General features: G+C 41.4%; 1 protein-coding gene across 2 annotated transcripts in view; it reads right to left on the bottom strand.

The window, feature by feature from the left end:
- Nucleotides 1-13255: 13255 nt before the first annotated feature.
- Nucleotides 13256-14952, bottom strand: part of RXYLT1 (ribitol xylosyltransferase 1) — a 25518-nt gene continuing 23821 nt past the window's right edge. For both annotated transcript variants that reach the window (XM_039234283.1, XM_039234284.1), the window contains one exon: nucleotides 13256-13699. In XM_039234283.1, the coding sequence (XP_039090214.1) occupies nucleotides 13282-13699 (418 nt within the window). In that variant the 3' untranslated portion in view covers nucleotides 13256-13281. The remainder of the gene's footprint in view (nucleotides 13700-14952) is intronic.

The following is a 14952-nucleotide window of genomic DNA, read 5'->3' as shown; positions in this document are numbered from 1 at the left end:
CCTGTGTGGGACTAGAACACAAAACGACGAGATCAAGAGTTGCCCTCTTTCTCACCTGAGCCAGCCACGCACCCCTGGAGAAGCACCTTTTAGGGAAATGAATGGAGCTTTAATTTCTTAATTAGTTTATATTTCTTTAGATGATGTTTCCTTATTTCTAAAATAAGACAGGAGTTAGCATGGATTCTCTTTCCATTTTTCTTTTGTTTATGATAAATGGAAAGGCTGAGAGACCTTTTTCACATAAATAGGTGTAGAGGAATGAAATGGGTTTTTCTTCGTATCCTTTATGAATTGCATGACAATTTTGTGATCCGCAGGACGTTTGATAATGTGTCAGCTGTTCCCCAGTCATTTGAGGATGCCTCAGCTGTGCTTCCAGTGCTCCCCTTTTCAGCCAGAGGCTTTTACACAGCTGACCAATGCACTCAGGGAGCACCAATGCACCAGATCCCGGAGGAGGGCAGTGCACCTCTGGCTGGAGAAAGGAAGCCAGCCCCACTGACACTAGGGATTTCCACTTCAGATTTCTCATTTCCAGAAATGGAAGATAATATGCGTGTGTTGTTTTAAGCCATTAAATCTTCAGTAATTTTTTTCATAGTGGTCACAGAAAACAAATACAAGATTTATGTATACAAGTTTAGGTCATTCATTTTAACTGCAACGTGCAATGCCACTGCATGTGCTCTTTGAGTATCGCTTCTCAAAATTACACTTGAGATTCTGTCATGATTCTGCATGCACCTGCAGTTTGTAGTTTCTTTAGTTTTCTATTGAATGACTCTACCACATGTATTTTTATTTCACTATTTATCTGTTGATGAACCTTTATGTTGTTTCCATTGTTTTCGCTGTAGTAATGTTGCTGTGAATAATTTTGAATTTGTTCCCTTCTGCACATGTGTAAGAGTTTTTTTCATAGGATCGTGGGTTGATAACCCACAGGGATAACAAGCCTAATGTGCAGCCAGGTTTTCAACTTAAGGGCGGCGGAATTGCCAGATTGTAGGGTGTATGCACCGTTCACTTTATTACCTGTGCTAAATTGCTCTCCGATGTGGCCACACTGATTTAAAAACCCTCCAGCCGTGCATGAAGGTGCCCATGTTCCTACAAACTCAGATGTGACTTTAAAATTTTTGCCAGTATGTTGAGTCTAAAATGCCGCCTTCTTCTTATTTCAATTTGCATCTCCCTGATTACTAGCAAGGAGGAACATGTTTACATGTGTTTACTGGCCATTTGTCTCTCCTCTTCCTTGAATTGTCTGGATAACGTGAAACAACATAGGAGACAGATTCACTTGTACAGCACATATGAAAGCATAATTGTATCCCAATAGGCCTTGATGGTTGTTTAAGTAGGATTTACTTATTTGTGTAACTTCAAATGAAATGTACATGAGGAACTAATGAACATACTATGTTTAATAAATGTGAGTAATCATGTTTTGTCTTTTTATACCAAGAAGAATTAAAAGCTGCTGAAATTCTGACAAACTTGGACACTGCTCTTTTCACAAAAATTTCCTGTATTTATATTTCTGATTGTGCAAACTTCAATAACACAAACCCATTTTTCATTAAACACTGAACACATTCCGGACTCTTTTTTTTGTGTGTTTCTTTTTTGCTTCGGGTGTTGTATTTAAGGCCTCCGACAGACAGCCACCCTCCACCCAGCCCCTTCCTCCTCTACAAAAGCAACTACACATGAAAAGTAGCTGTTCTGCCAGGGCCGGGCCAAAGGGCTCATACATTTGTGGCTTTGAATCTCAGGCCACAAGCCTTGGAAGGCAGGAAGGAGGAAGGGCAGTCCAGTCCAAATGGGCAAAGTATTAGTGAGGTGGGTGAAGAGGCTGGAGAGTCCCTAAGGGGACTCTGCTGGGCTTGTCCTTGCCCAGAACCTCGTGGAAACACAGGTCCTGGGGAGGAGTAAGCGAGTTAAAGGCATTTAGGGCCAAGGAAGCACTTCAGGCCCCCAGGGGGCCCAACAATCTCCACCCAACTCCGGTCCAGTGTGCCCACAAGCACACTGCCGCTGCCATACTGGCAGCCGCACGCACTCACCCCACATCCACCACATCCACTCCCTGTACCTGTGAAGGCCCTGGATTCACACCCTCCTAGACCCTGGAATGTCTCTGGATTGGTCCCCAGTGCGGCAGGTGCGCCGCAGACAGGATTGCTCCGCTACTGATTGGCTGTCTCGAAGGCGTCTATCTAATCTCTGTACGCGTCCCCTGGTTCTGATGGATACGGGGTGGGCTTCTGGATTCTCTAGGCGCCAGGGGTGAGATGACTCCTGTGTTGCGGGCACGGTCCATTTTCACGTCCCAAGACTTCTCGTGGTTGCAGAAGGGGCAGGTGAACTGGGTCTCTAAGGTGCCTGTCATCTTCTTGGGAGGTGGCTTCCGTTTTGACTTTCTGCGCCTTGTGTCTGTAGGAGGACAAACACCTGCCTTCCCTCATTGCCGCATTCACCTGGGAGACAGTCTTTCTTTCTTTCTTTTTCTTTCTTTCTTTCTTTCTTTCTTTCTTTCTTTCTTTCTTTCTTTCTTTCTTTCTTTCTTCCTTTCTTCCTTCCTTCCTTCCTTCCTTCCTTCCTTCCTTCCTTCCTTCCTTTCTTACTTCCTTTCTTCCTTCCTTCCTTCCTTCCTTTCAAGTTTTATTTATTTATTTTGAGAGAGAGAGAGAGTGGGGGACGAGGGGCAGAGAGAGAGAGAATTCCAAGCAGGCTCCACACTGTCAAGCACAAAGTCTGACTTCGGGGCTCAAATTCACAAACCGTGAGACCAGGGCCATCGAGGTGTGCTGCATTCTGGATTTTAACCAGTTCATATGAAAAGAATGAAAACGAACACTAAGAATATCCTGATTCCTACGTTGCAAAGAAAAGGGGCCTGACAGAGTATCATGGCTTGGCAGTGTGGCCAGCTCTTCTGTTGGGTGGTCCCAAAGCAGTGGTGTGGGAGGCAGTGGCTCACTCCAAAGACTTACCTGCCCAAACACCAATAGCCTCCTTGCCCCAACCCAGACTTTCCTCTGGCTGCTCAGCAGGGAAATACCAGAAACCAAAAGTTAGGGAAAAAACAAAAAAACAAAAAAACCCATGATGCCATTTGTAGTTTCACACCTCCCTCTTCTGGACAAAACCTGAACTTGCACCTGTGAAAGCCATCAGCTTTCCACTGCTTATTCTAATTAAAAATGTCTTTTTCTGCATTTCTACTTTGTAACCAAGGTTTACCAAGTATATAATATATATATTATATATATAAAGATTCAAAATGAGTATCTTTATTTAGCATCTAATGTATGTGTCACAGGTGGATATAGATAGGTAGGTGATAGCTTGCTTTGTTTTCCTCCCTTTTTAAAACATTTTTTTTAAAAAATGTTTATTCATTTTTGAGAGAGAGAGAGAGAGAGAGAGAGAATCTGAAGCAGGCTCCAGGCTCTGAGCTGTCAGCACAGAGCCTGACTTGGGGCTTTAACTCATGCACCACAAGATCATGACCTGAGCCGAAGTCGAACGCTCAATAGACTGAGTCACCTAAGCACCCCCTTCTTCCTTTTCTCTTACGTCTTTGTGATATGGAAATCCCTTCAATAAAGTATTTTAAAATGTTTTCAATTGATAATTTGCCCTTGACTTGATGTCTTTCCTTATATCCTGTTGTGTACCTTTTGATCCTCATATTTATCTATTTACTGTTCCCCCTCTCTCCCCTCCCTCCAAGAAAGTGAAGCTAACTCAGCACAAATCACAAACTTTATTATACCTGCCAATGTTTCTTTCCTTTGCTTTCCATTTCTCCCTCCCCCCCTCTTATCCATCCTCCTTTCTTCCCTCCTTTTTTTTTTTTTTTTTTTGATCATTTGTAACTGCTTGAATGAATTTTACTACAATGTAAGAAACATTGGGGAACCAAATTTGGGGGAGATGATAGTCGTACATAATATATTCAGAGGGTTTCTCTCTCGCTGTGGTTACTCATTAAATGGAGCCAAGGTTTCACTGGATTTTCTCTTTATTTTTTGTGTTTGTTTATATGGAACTACATGCATGTGATGTAAAATTCATGCAGTACCAAAATGTATATAGTGGAAGTCTCTTTCATTCAACAGCTTCCCTCCTGGGAGCAATCTCTAAAGTCAGTTCCTCAACGCATGTATTTTAAAAGCTAAATACTGTGCACATGGCTAACAAAATGCAGTGGATTTTCAGGTGGTGAGATATTTCCTCATTTAACAGAGAAGAAAGAAGCATGCTCTCAAATACCCTTTTGGCATTTTCTACTAAGCATTTTTGCACATACTGTACTTTGAGTAGTTTTTCAAGTGGGTAGGTCCCCAACATCAGCATCTCCTGGGAACTGTTAGAAATGCAAATTATCCGTGCACCTGGGTGGCTCAGTCCCTTAAATGTATGGCTTCGGTTCAGGTCATGATTTCACCACTCGTGGCTTCCAGCCCCACATCGGGCTCTGTATTGACAGCTCAGAGCCTGGAGTCTGCTTCGGATTCTGTGTCTCCCTCTCTCTCTGCCTCTCCCCTACTCAGAGTCTCTCTCTCTCTCTGTCTGTCTGTCTGTCTGTCTCTCTCAAAAGGAATAAATATTTTTTTAATTTAAAAAAAAAAAAGAAATGCAAATTATCAGTCTTACCCCAGACTTACTGAATCAGAAGCTCTGGGAGTGGGCCCAGCTTGTGGTTTCACAAGCTCTTCAAGTGATTCTGATGTTTGCTAGAGTTTGAGGACTGCAATAAGTAAACAGACTATCAGAAGTGGGGTGGTGTAAAAATTTCCTCAGGTCATCCTAATGGGAAGATAGCATTAAGAACCTGGGCTGACCTAACTGATAGACATCCCCAACCTCACTCCACCTCGAACTTTTCTCATTCTCTGCCTTTTCATGCTGGGTGCCAAGTCTTTGCTCCCATTTTACAGATAAGAAACTAGATTCAAAGAGATTTAGTTACTTATTCCAGAAAAGTAACTGGATATTGGCAGAGCTGTGTCTCAAAGCTAATATCCTTGGAATCCTTTGTCAGCGCATTTTCTGTTTTTCCACACTGCCACGCCCAGCTACTACCTTTTATTTCTCATTTTCTGTTAATGTTTTTGTTTTTTTATCACAATTTTTCATATGTTCTGAATTCTGATATTTTGTATTACATTTGCTACACATATCTTCTATTGGTTGATGATCTGTTTTTTATCTATGTATTTATTTATTGTTACTATTATTTTTAAAAATTCCAGTATAATTAGGGCACCTGGGTGGGTTAGTCAGTTGAACATCTGACTTTGGCTTGGCTCATGATCTCCCGGTTCGTGGGTTTGAGCCTTGTGTCGGGTTCTGTGCTGACACAGGAGGAAACCTGCTTCAAATTCTATGTCTCCCCCTCTCTCTGCCACCACCCTCTCATGCTCTGTCTCTCTCTCTCTCTCTCAAAAATATATTAAAACATTAAAATATTAGCTATGATTTGAATTATTAAGAAATTTACATTCCAGGTGTTCCTGGGTGGCTCAATTGGGTTGAGCGTCCTACTTTGACTCAGGTCATGATCTCATGGCTTGTGAGTTCCAGCTCTGCGTCGGGCTCTGTGCTGACAGATTAGACACTGGAGCCTGCTTTGGATTCTGTGTGTGTGTGTGTGTGTGTGTGTGTGTGTTTCTCTCTCTGCCTCTCCCTGTCTCCCACTCTCTCTGTCTCTCTTTCTCAAAATTAAATAAACATTGAGAAAAATTAAAAAAAAATATTAAAATTCTAGTGTAGTTAACATACCCTGCTATATTGATGACTTTCTTACCTTTATGATACCTTTTGATACTGTCAAGTTTATCAACTTTTCCTTGTAGCTTCTGCTCATTGTACCTTTTTTAAAAAGTCCTTTCCTGAGCCTAAGTGTCCATCAACAGATGAATGGATCAAGAAGATGTGGTTTATCTATACCATGGAATACTACATGGCAATGAGAAATAATGAAATCTGGCCATGTGTAGCAACATGGATGGACCTTGAGGGTGTTATGCTGAGCGAAATAAGTCAGGCAGAGAAGGACAAATATCATATGTTTGCACGTATAGGAGGATTAGGAGGAACTTGACGGAGGAACAAGGGGGAGAAGAAGGGCGGAAATGGTGGGGGAAAGGGAGAGAGGCAAACCATGAGAGACTCTTGAATGCTGACAAAAACTGAGGACTGATGGATGTGGGGGGGAGGGGGGATGGGCATGAAGGAGGGCACTTTGGGGATGAGCACTGAGTGTTATGTAGAAACTAATTTGACAATAAACTATTTGTAAAAAAAAAATAAAAAAATAAATAAAAATAAAAAAAAAGAAAAAAAAAAGTCCTTTCCTATCTCAAAGTTGTAAAGTTATTTTCCTATAAATATTTTTAAAGAGTTTGTAATTTTGCTTTTCATACTTTTTTTTTTTTAAAGTAGGCTTCACACCCAGTGTGGAGCCCAGGGTGGGGGTTAAACTCATGACCCTGAGATCAAGACCTGATCTGAGATCAAGAGTCAGATGCTTAACCGACTGAGCCAGCCAGGTGCCCCTCATACTTCTTTTTTAATGATTTTATTTTTAAGTAATCTCTTCACCCAAACATGGGGCTCGAACTTACAACCCTGATATCAAGAGTTGCATGTTCTATCAAATGGGCCAGCCAGGGCTTCATTTTTTCATACTTTTATATTTAATCCCTCTGGAATATATGTTTGTGTACTGGGAGGCATGGCTTTAGTTCATTTTTTCTCATGTGAATAGTCATCCCAGAACTACTTACTAAAAAGTACATTGTTTCTAATGATCTGCAATGTCCCTGTGTCACATAATTTCCACATATCTTTTACTTCTTAAAAAAATTTTTTTTAATGTTTGTTTTTGAGAGAGAGAGAGATAGATAGACAGAGTACGAATGGGGGAGGGGCAGAGAGAGGAAGACACAGAATTCCGAAGCAGGCTCCAGGCTCTGAGCTGTCAGCACAGAACATGACATGGGGCCCAAACCCATGTACCTTGAGATAATGACCTGAGCGGAAGTCAGTGCTGAACCAAGTGAGCCACCCAGGTGCCGCTGTAGGTTTTACTTCTTACTCGTTCATGTCTTCTTGACTACTCCTGACCCTTTGCTAGTTTAAAGAATGTCCTTCAATTTGGTTCTTTCTATGTTTCTTCAGGATTACATTCAGGGTGTGCTTTTTTACCAGTAATACCACAAAAGTGATATGTCCTTCATATTACATCCTTTCAACAGGCATATGACATTTGTTTATCTCATTATCCCATAATATAAATTCTATAATTTGGCTAAGTTGGTGTCTATCAGCTATCTCTCTGTAGGTGTCCTTTTTTAAAAGTTGATTTATTTTTTTGGTGGTGGGAAGGGGCAGAGAGAGAGGGAGAAAGAGAATCCTAAGCAGGCTCTGCACTGACAGTGTGGGGCTCAAACTCATGAACTGTGAGATCATGACCCAAGCCGAAATCAAGAATCAGATGCTTACCTGACTGAGCCACTCAGGTGCCACAGCTTTTTCTCTGTAAACTTAGTATTCTTTCCTCTGTAATTAATAAGTATTTTGTGAGGAGAGATTTTGAGATTTTGAATCTCCTGTTTCTTATCAGACTTTCACCCACTAGTTTTAGAACCACTGGTCTAACCTGTCAGGGGAGAACAGTTATTGCTTCTTTCCTAGAAATGCATATGCCAGATGGTAAGAAGGGCACCATCCCTGAAAGTGGAATGTGCTAGTCAGGTGGGCTCGGTTATGCTGCACAACAAAGAATCTTCATATCCCCGTGGCTTACCATAACAAGTTATCCACTCGTTCTCCATGTTCATAGTGGGTTGTTAGGGGGTCTGTTTACTCAGGACACAGGCTGATTGAGGTTCCTCTTGAACTAGGCTTTCATAAAAGATGAGGTATAAAAAGGGAATGAGGTTAAAAATGCATTGTCACTTAAAGTTCCTGCCTGGAAGTGAAACATCACCTCCACGATCCTCCATCAGCCAAAGTAAACCACCTGGCTACACCCTTTTTTTTTTTTTTTTAAGATTTTGTTTTTAAGTAATCTCTACACCCAACATGGAGCTAAAACTTACAACCCAGAGGTTAAGAGTTGCATGCTCTACTGTCTGAGCTAGCAGGTGCCCACACATAGCTATATCTATCGTAATTTTTTTAATGTTTATTTACTTTGAGAGAGAGTGAGAGAGGAAGAGGGGCAGAAGGAGAGAGAAAATCTGAAGCAGGCTCTGTGCTGTCAGCTCAGAGCCTAATATGGGGCTCGAACCCATGCCCTATGAAATCACGACCAGAGCCAAAACCAAGAGTCGGATGTTTAACTGACTGAGCCAGCCACATGTCCTTCAAAATGAATATTTTCATTCAATATTTGTTTTAAAAATTTGTTTTAAAAATGCAAAAGAATCCACAATGAACAAAAATATCAAAAGTTTGAATATAGACAAGATGGCAGTATAACCTAGCAAAAGCCCACTGAAGAATTATTTATTATTATTTATTTATTTAAGTGTTAGTTTATTTATTTTTTAAAATATTTTTATTTATTTCTAGGAGAGAGAGAGACAGCGTGAGCAGGGGAGGGTCAGAGAGAGAGAGAGTCACAGACTGAAACAGGCTCCAGGCTCTGAGCTGGCAGTCAGCACAGAGCCCGACGCGGGGCTCGAACCCACGATCCGCGAGATCATGACCTAAGCGAAAGTCGGACACTTAACCAACTTAACCAACTTAAGCCACCCAGGCGCCCCAAATGTTAGTTTATTTTTAAGAGAGAGACAGAATGCCATCAGGGGAAGGACAAAGGGAAAGGGAATCACAGAATCCAAAGCAGGCTACAGTCTCTGAGCTGTCAGCACAGAGCCCGATGCGGGGCTCAAACTGATGAACTGTGAGATCATGACCCGAGCTGAAGTCAGATGCTTAACCAACTGAGCCACCCAGGTGCCCCAGGAATTATTGTTTTTTAAATAAAGGTTTTGATGCAGCTAAAACAAATCCCAGCTGGAGTTTAGCAACAGGTAAGGAATAGAAAACCAGAAGGACATAATGAATAAAAATGTCGAGTCAATTAGAAAACTGATTCTGACTTACTGACTCCTTATCACATTTCTTACTTTGTTTTTCGTGAGTTTTAAAAAGGTTTAATTTAAACAAGTATCTCAAGCAACAGACTGGAAAAGAAGAACAAATCAAGAAGAGAAAATACCAACCAGTGGCACTTTAGAAACTGAGGTCTGACTGCTTTAGGGAGGTCCCTTCCAGCCTGGCAGGAAATTCCTCATAGGCTCTGTGGTTTTTAAAAGCAAGGCTTCACTGTAGATGGATCCAAGAAGGTAAATCGCCAGGATTGTTTTCCATTTTCATTTCAGAAAGGTAAATAAGATAATATATTTAAAACAATTCAAATGTAGTTTAAGCAAGACAGACTTAAGAAATCATGCTTGAAGCTAAGATAAATTTAAACAAGTTGATTAGCCATCCGGATATTCTGACAAAGTGCAGCTTGTTTGTCTAACTTCTTTCAGTAAACAGTCTGAGAATCTATCATTTGCATTCGGATTCATAAAACAAAACATAATCCCTGTTATTATTTGAAAGAGACAAGTATGAACTCTAGAAAACAGAAGACAAACGCAGCAGCATCTGAAAGTATTTCCAGGTGCTTAAGTTGTCATTTTAGTTATTTATTTTCATTAGCATTACAGGCTCTGCAATATTTAAAGGCTGGCAGTGAGATTATTCAGAGAATCTGCGGTCCACTGCTTAGCAACACAGTAGGTGTTCAACAGTTATTGTCAAGTGAGTGTGTTCGTTTTGCCACCGTCAGTCACACATTAGACTGTAAAACATACTATATTCACTTGCACAATTTACTCCTTTTGGCAAAAGTTATTTTAACTGTAAAAGAGGATACATAAGAATTAGTGCAATAGAATGATTTCAATAGAAGTACATCCTGACAGCTGAACAGCCCAGAGAGTAACTTCCTCTGTGAGACTGCTGTGGCAGCAGCTTTGGTTAAGCGTCCAACTCAGGTCATGGTCTCAGTTCATGAGTTCGAGTCCCTCATTGGGCTCTGTCCTGACAACTCAGAGCCTGGAGCCTGCGTTGGATTCTGCCTCCCTTTCTTTCTGCCCCTTCTCTGCTCATTTTCTCTCTTTCTCTGTCTCTCCCTCCCTCCCTCCCTCCCTCTCTCTCTCTCAAAAATGAGTGAATTCACTCAGTGGATAGGGATGACTGAAGCCCCTTGCTTGTGCTGATGGGCGGTTCCATAGACCTAGTGGCAATTAACCTGAGTAGCTTATAACTATCCCAGGAGCCTGTCTACTCCTCAAGCAATGCACCAGGAAAGTCTCAGTTCCAGGTGATCTTAGAGGAGAAAAATTCTGCCTCAAAGTCTCTCTGCTGGTACTAAAAGATGCCACAAAATCTATATATGCTTTAAATTCCACTCAAGATGTTTGGATGCTTTATCTGGACAGACAGGTCTTTCTCTGAATTCCCATAGTTTTTTTTGTAAGTATGTCTACTGGAATTCTTAGCATGAATACTCTGCAATATTTATGTAATTCTTTCTTCCAACAGGGTGTGAACTCTTGAGGACAGGACACAACTAGGTTTTTTTGGGTTGTTGTTGTTGTTGTTGTTTTAATTCCTTGCATTTAGGTACATTCCTGGTACATAGGATACGTTGCAAAATATTTACTGTGTGAATGCATTCAGCTGCCTGACTTATTCTTGAGGTAGAAAATTCTTTATAAGTGACTGAAAAGTAACCTGAAAGAGTGGAGTTCCCTTCCAGCATTGGCCTCAAAGCCTGTATTTCTGGTTTAGTGAAACTTTGAATTCAAACCTTTCTGGGTTTTGGAGCTTGAAGCTTTATGGATTCCAGTTTTGTAATGCAAACCACCAGAACTAGGTAGGCAGATTTCCAACTCAGTCTAGAGTTATCTGACAGCTTGGAGTTGCCTCTTAGAAAGTAACTCACAGACTCCATACAGTAAGGAAGGATGTTGCAAGACAATGGAAAATCTCTTTTGATATGATTCACTTGTCTGTTGCCAAAGTCTTGACAATCCAAAGCCTTTGCTGGCAACAAATATATCAATGCAGAAAGTATTCTTTGTAAAGATTACAAGCAGCACTAAGTACCACATAAAGAGAAAGATGGTACCCTCTTGTTGGTAAAACATAGTACAAAGGCTTTTTTGACCTAATCAAAGGAGAATTGTATTATAACCTTGGATCTGCCATATACTCCTGTTCAAGAGAAAGGCAAATGCGGACTCTGAAAGATGAAGCATGTGGTCATTGCTTTGGGTAGGCTCTTCTGATTTGGAAGTCAGCTCAAGTAACCAGGAGCAAGGAGGGATGAAGTTCAAAGGAGAACATTCTGAGAGTACACACTGGTGAAATAAAAAAGCAATCTCAAAATTCATGGGAGCTGGAGCTGGAAACCCATCAAGAACCATCATCACAACACTCTGGGATCAGACTTCTCTGGCTGATAGCTCCATTTTGGCTCCCGTGGTTGCCTCTCAGGTTCTCAGTATTTCCTAGTTCAAAAAGGCCCTGAACTGGCTATTTACCTTAGTTGTTGTAGTTATCATCATTATTGTTATTATTAGTTTTGGTTACTAATGTCCAGGGTTATCAGGAAGCCTATCAACAGAGTACCTTTGAATAATGAGCCCAGAGCTGGCACCTGAAGTGTGGGACAAAAGAGGAGAGACTATATGGTATAAAAATGACTATGCAATGTACCTTTAGCAGGGGTCATAGTTGGACGAGTTTCCTTAGAATTGAATAGGGTTGTGACAGGCACCACGATTCTCCAATGTGATGCAGACATGAGGTCCTTCCCGTCCTGACTGCCAGATCTTCTGATGAAATGAACACCGTTGTGGGAATTCCAGGTCTAAGAAAGTGTGGGGGAAACTTAGATTTGTTGACTATCTAGGGCCATTTATATAATGAGGAGATAAAATCTCCTGGAAGGGAGCAGTTATGTAAATTCCCTCGTTTCATAGGAGTTAAGCCATAAGATTTCCAGAGAAAATAAAAAGCCAGGTGTAGCAACAGACTGAGCTCAAGATCACTTGTATCCTTTCAGGAGACTAAGGACCTGATGATACAAGACCACTCATTCAGGCCTTACCAAGCTACAGTTCTCAGGCTATCAGCCAGGCTTCGTGGGCAGTGCCCCCTCTGGGTGGGTGAGTCTTACTCCATACTTCAAGGACAACTTCTGTCCAGTTTAGGCACTAGTTTTCTGTCTGTTTCCAGTACATGTTTTGTATGAATTATGACCAAATTGTATATCCAGTCACCTACTTCAACACAATCCAACAAAACTTGAGTAATCTAAAGATCTAACTCTGTAAGATTTATCCATATACATTCCCAACATGGTATTATGTAAATGAGCATGTATTAATATATTTAAATTTAACCCTATTATTAACTAGTAAGGAGTGAAAAATGAATTAGAAATTAATACTTATTTAATATTACTATACATGCTGGGTACTTTATATATTATTTCATTTCATATCTGAAATTTATTTTTTAAAGGCTTTATTTTATGACTCTCTTAATGTTTATTTTTAAGAGAGAGGGGAGAGAGAGAGAGAGACAGAGCATAGGCAGGGAGGGGCAGAGAGAGAGGGAGATTCAGAATTCAAAGCAGGCTCCAGGCTCTGAGCTGTCAGCACAGAACCCAACGTGGGGCTTGAACTCATGAATCACGAGATCATGACCTGAGCTGAATGATTAACTGAATGAGCCACCTAGGCACCCCTCATACTTAAAATATAACCTATGAGGTACCATTATCTTTATCTTACATTGAAAGGAACCAAGACTCAGAACACTTAGGTGATTTGTTCAAGGTCCCCAGATAGTAGGTGCAGAGGTAAGGTTTTAACATAGATTTTGTCTGACTCCAAAGCTGTCTTTCTATCACACAATACTGCTTCCCTAGAATGGATTTAAATGGGTGAGAAGAGATGATAAATGTTAAACCATCGACTTTGTAAAAGTGAGTTTGAGTAACATTTAACTTCACTTTCAGGAGTGGCCTAATACGGGAACACTTGGTCAACATCACAGACATAATCTACGGTCTACAAGCATACCTCAAAGCACACGGATACACACGTGCACACAAATACACACACACAACCCGTTAGAAATGATTTTAAAAATCGGATCTTAGCTCAAAAAGATAATTCACAGTTACCCTTTATTATTCATTAAAAATGAACTTTCTAAAATATTAGTAAATCTCATTTTCAGCTCTGTTTTGAAGTGCTGATACCAGTGAAGTAGCATTTTTCTTCTTTGAATCTTTTCTTGTAAAATTAGAGTTTTCTCTTTTTCTAAAATAGCAGGGAGTTCATTCCAGTTCTTAATAAAGATAAAGGGAGCATCCATGGACTTGAGGAGCTGCAGAGGGGCATTATGGGTAACAGATGTATTTCCACAGCTGCCAGCTGTCATTACGTCTTCTACCACAGGAACCGAGCCATAGGAGCAAGCCTCGTATATTCTGTAGCATTCTGTGTTCACTCCTACTGGGCACAACGTGAGATCGCTCTGAAGCAAAGCATCTTGATAATTCTTAAGGCTTTCATTTGTTTCCTGAGGCTGCCACCTAAAAAGTCAGAAAAACAACTGTAGGTTTCACTTTGTTAATCAGATATTTTGTGAAAGAAAATGTCAGTTATAGGAAATGGTAAACACATTATAGAGATGATAAGCCGATGAAACAGATGAAATCTTGCCCAAATAGATTTATCGAAAATATTTAATTTGAAAAGTTTATAGCTAGTCATGTTTAAAATCTAGTAGTCACCATGAAATTTCTGAATGAGTGTTAATCTAGCCAATATTTTCTGTGTGCCAGGTCTCCTTTCTTTACCCCACCCTCCAAAATTCTTTGGAGCCTTTATGGAGCTCATATTCTAGTCCTAGTAGTGGAGATGGATACTAATCAAGTCAGGTCAATCTATTATTTAGGTGTTAATTGCACACTATGAAGAAAAACAAAGCAGAGAAGTGAGGAGTGAGGTTCTGAGCCAGCAGCATTGCAGATGTAAATGGGAAGTCAGGGAGCATCCCATTGCAGGGCACAGAGTTAGAGGTGAGGCAGCAAACCACGCAGATGTGTGAGAGGAGAATCCAGTGAAGTGCAAGCATAAAAGTCATGAGACAGTGTGTGCCTGGCAAGTTCAAGAACAGCAAGGAGGCCAGGGTGGCTGAAGCACAGCGACTCAGGGAGAGAGGTGTAGAAGATGAAGTCAGAGCAAGGCTGTGATCTGAGGGGTGGCTGAGCTGACTCATGCTTTGTCATGCAGGGCCAGATGACTGTTGCAGGTGGCTGCCCTGGTGTAGGCTGTTGAGCAGCATCCTTCTTCTACCCACTATGTGTCAGTAGTACCCCCCAATCCCTAAGCCCCAACCCCCCTGGGTGTTTTTTTCTAAAGACCAAAAATGTCCCCAAGCTTCACCAATGTCCTCAGGGCTGGGAGGGAGGCCACAGCTCCAGCTGAGAACCACTGTGGTAAGAGGACTCAGGAGATAACCCCCAGGGTCAGATGACAGGCTCTGAGGTCTGACTCAAGTAAGCATCCTCAAGCACAAGGCGCTCCCAGAGATGTGCCCGCAATGCATGGTGGCTGTGGTGCCCCACATGCACTGTGTGGTGGGGAGTGGCTGCCTCTGAGACCCTGCTCACCCTGCCGCCTTCTCCCCTTTCCCACAGTAGGTTAGACGGAGGATTTCAGTGCCACCATCCCACTGGAGATGGAAATCTCATGCTCAGGAGTGCTAAGCTGGGCTTGGCCTAAGGACCAGGGCACTCAGGCTCCCGAGGAAATGCACATCTTTTTTTTTTTTTTTTTTAAA

Source organism: Hyaena hyaena, unplaced genomic scaffold (genome assembly GCF_003009895.1).
Source record: "Hyaena hyaena isolate Hyena2069 unplaced genomic scaffold, ASM300989v1 scaffold_87, whole genome shotgun sequence".
Lineage (NCBI taxonomy): Eukaryota > Metazoa > Chordata > Mammalia > Carnivora > Hyaenidae > Hyaena > Hyaena hyaena.
Note: the sequence above shows the minus strand (reverse complement) of the source record. Positions and strands in the feature narration are given on the sequence as shown.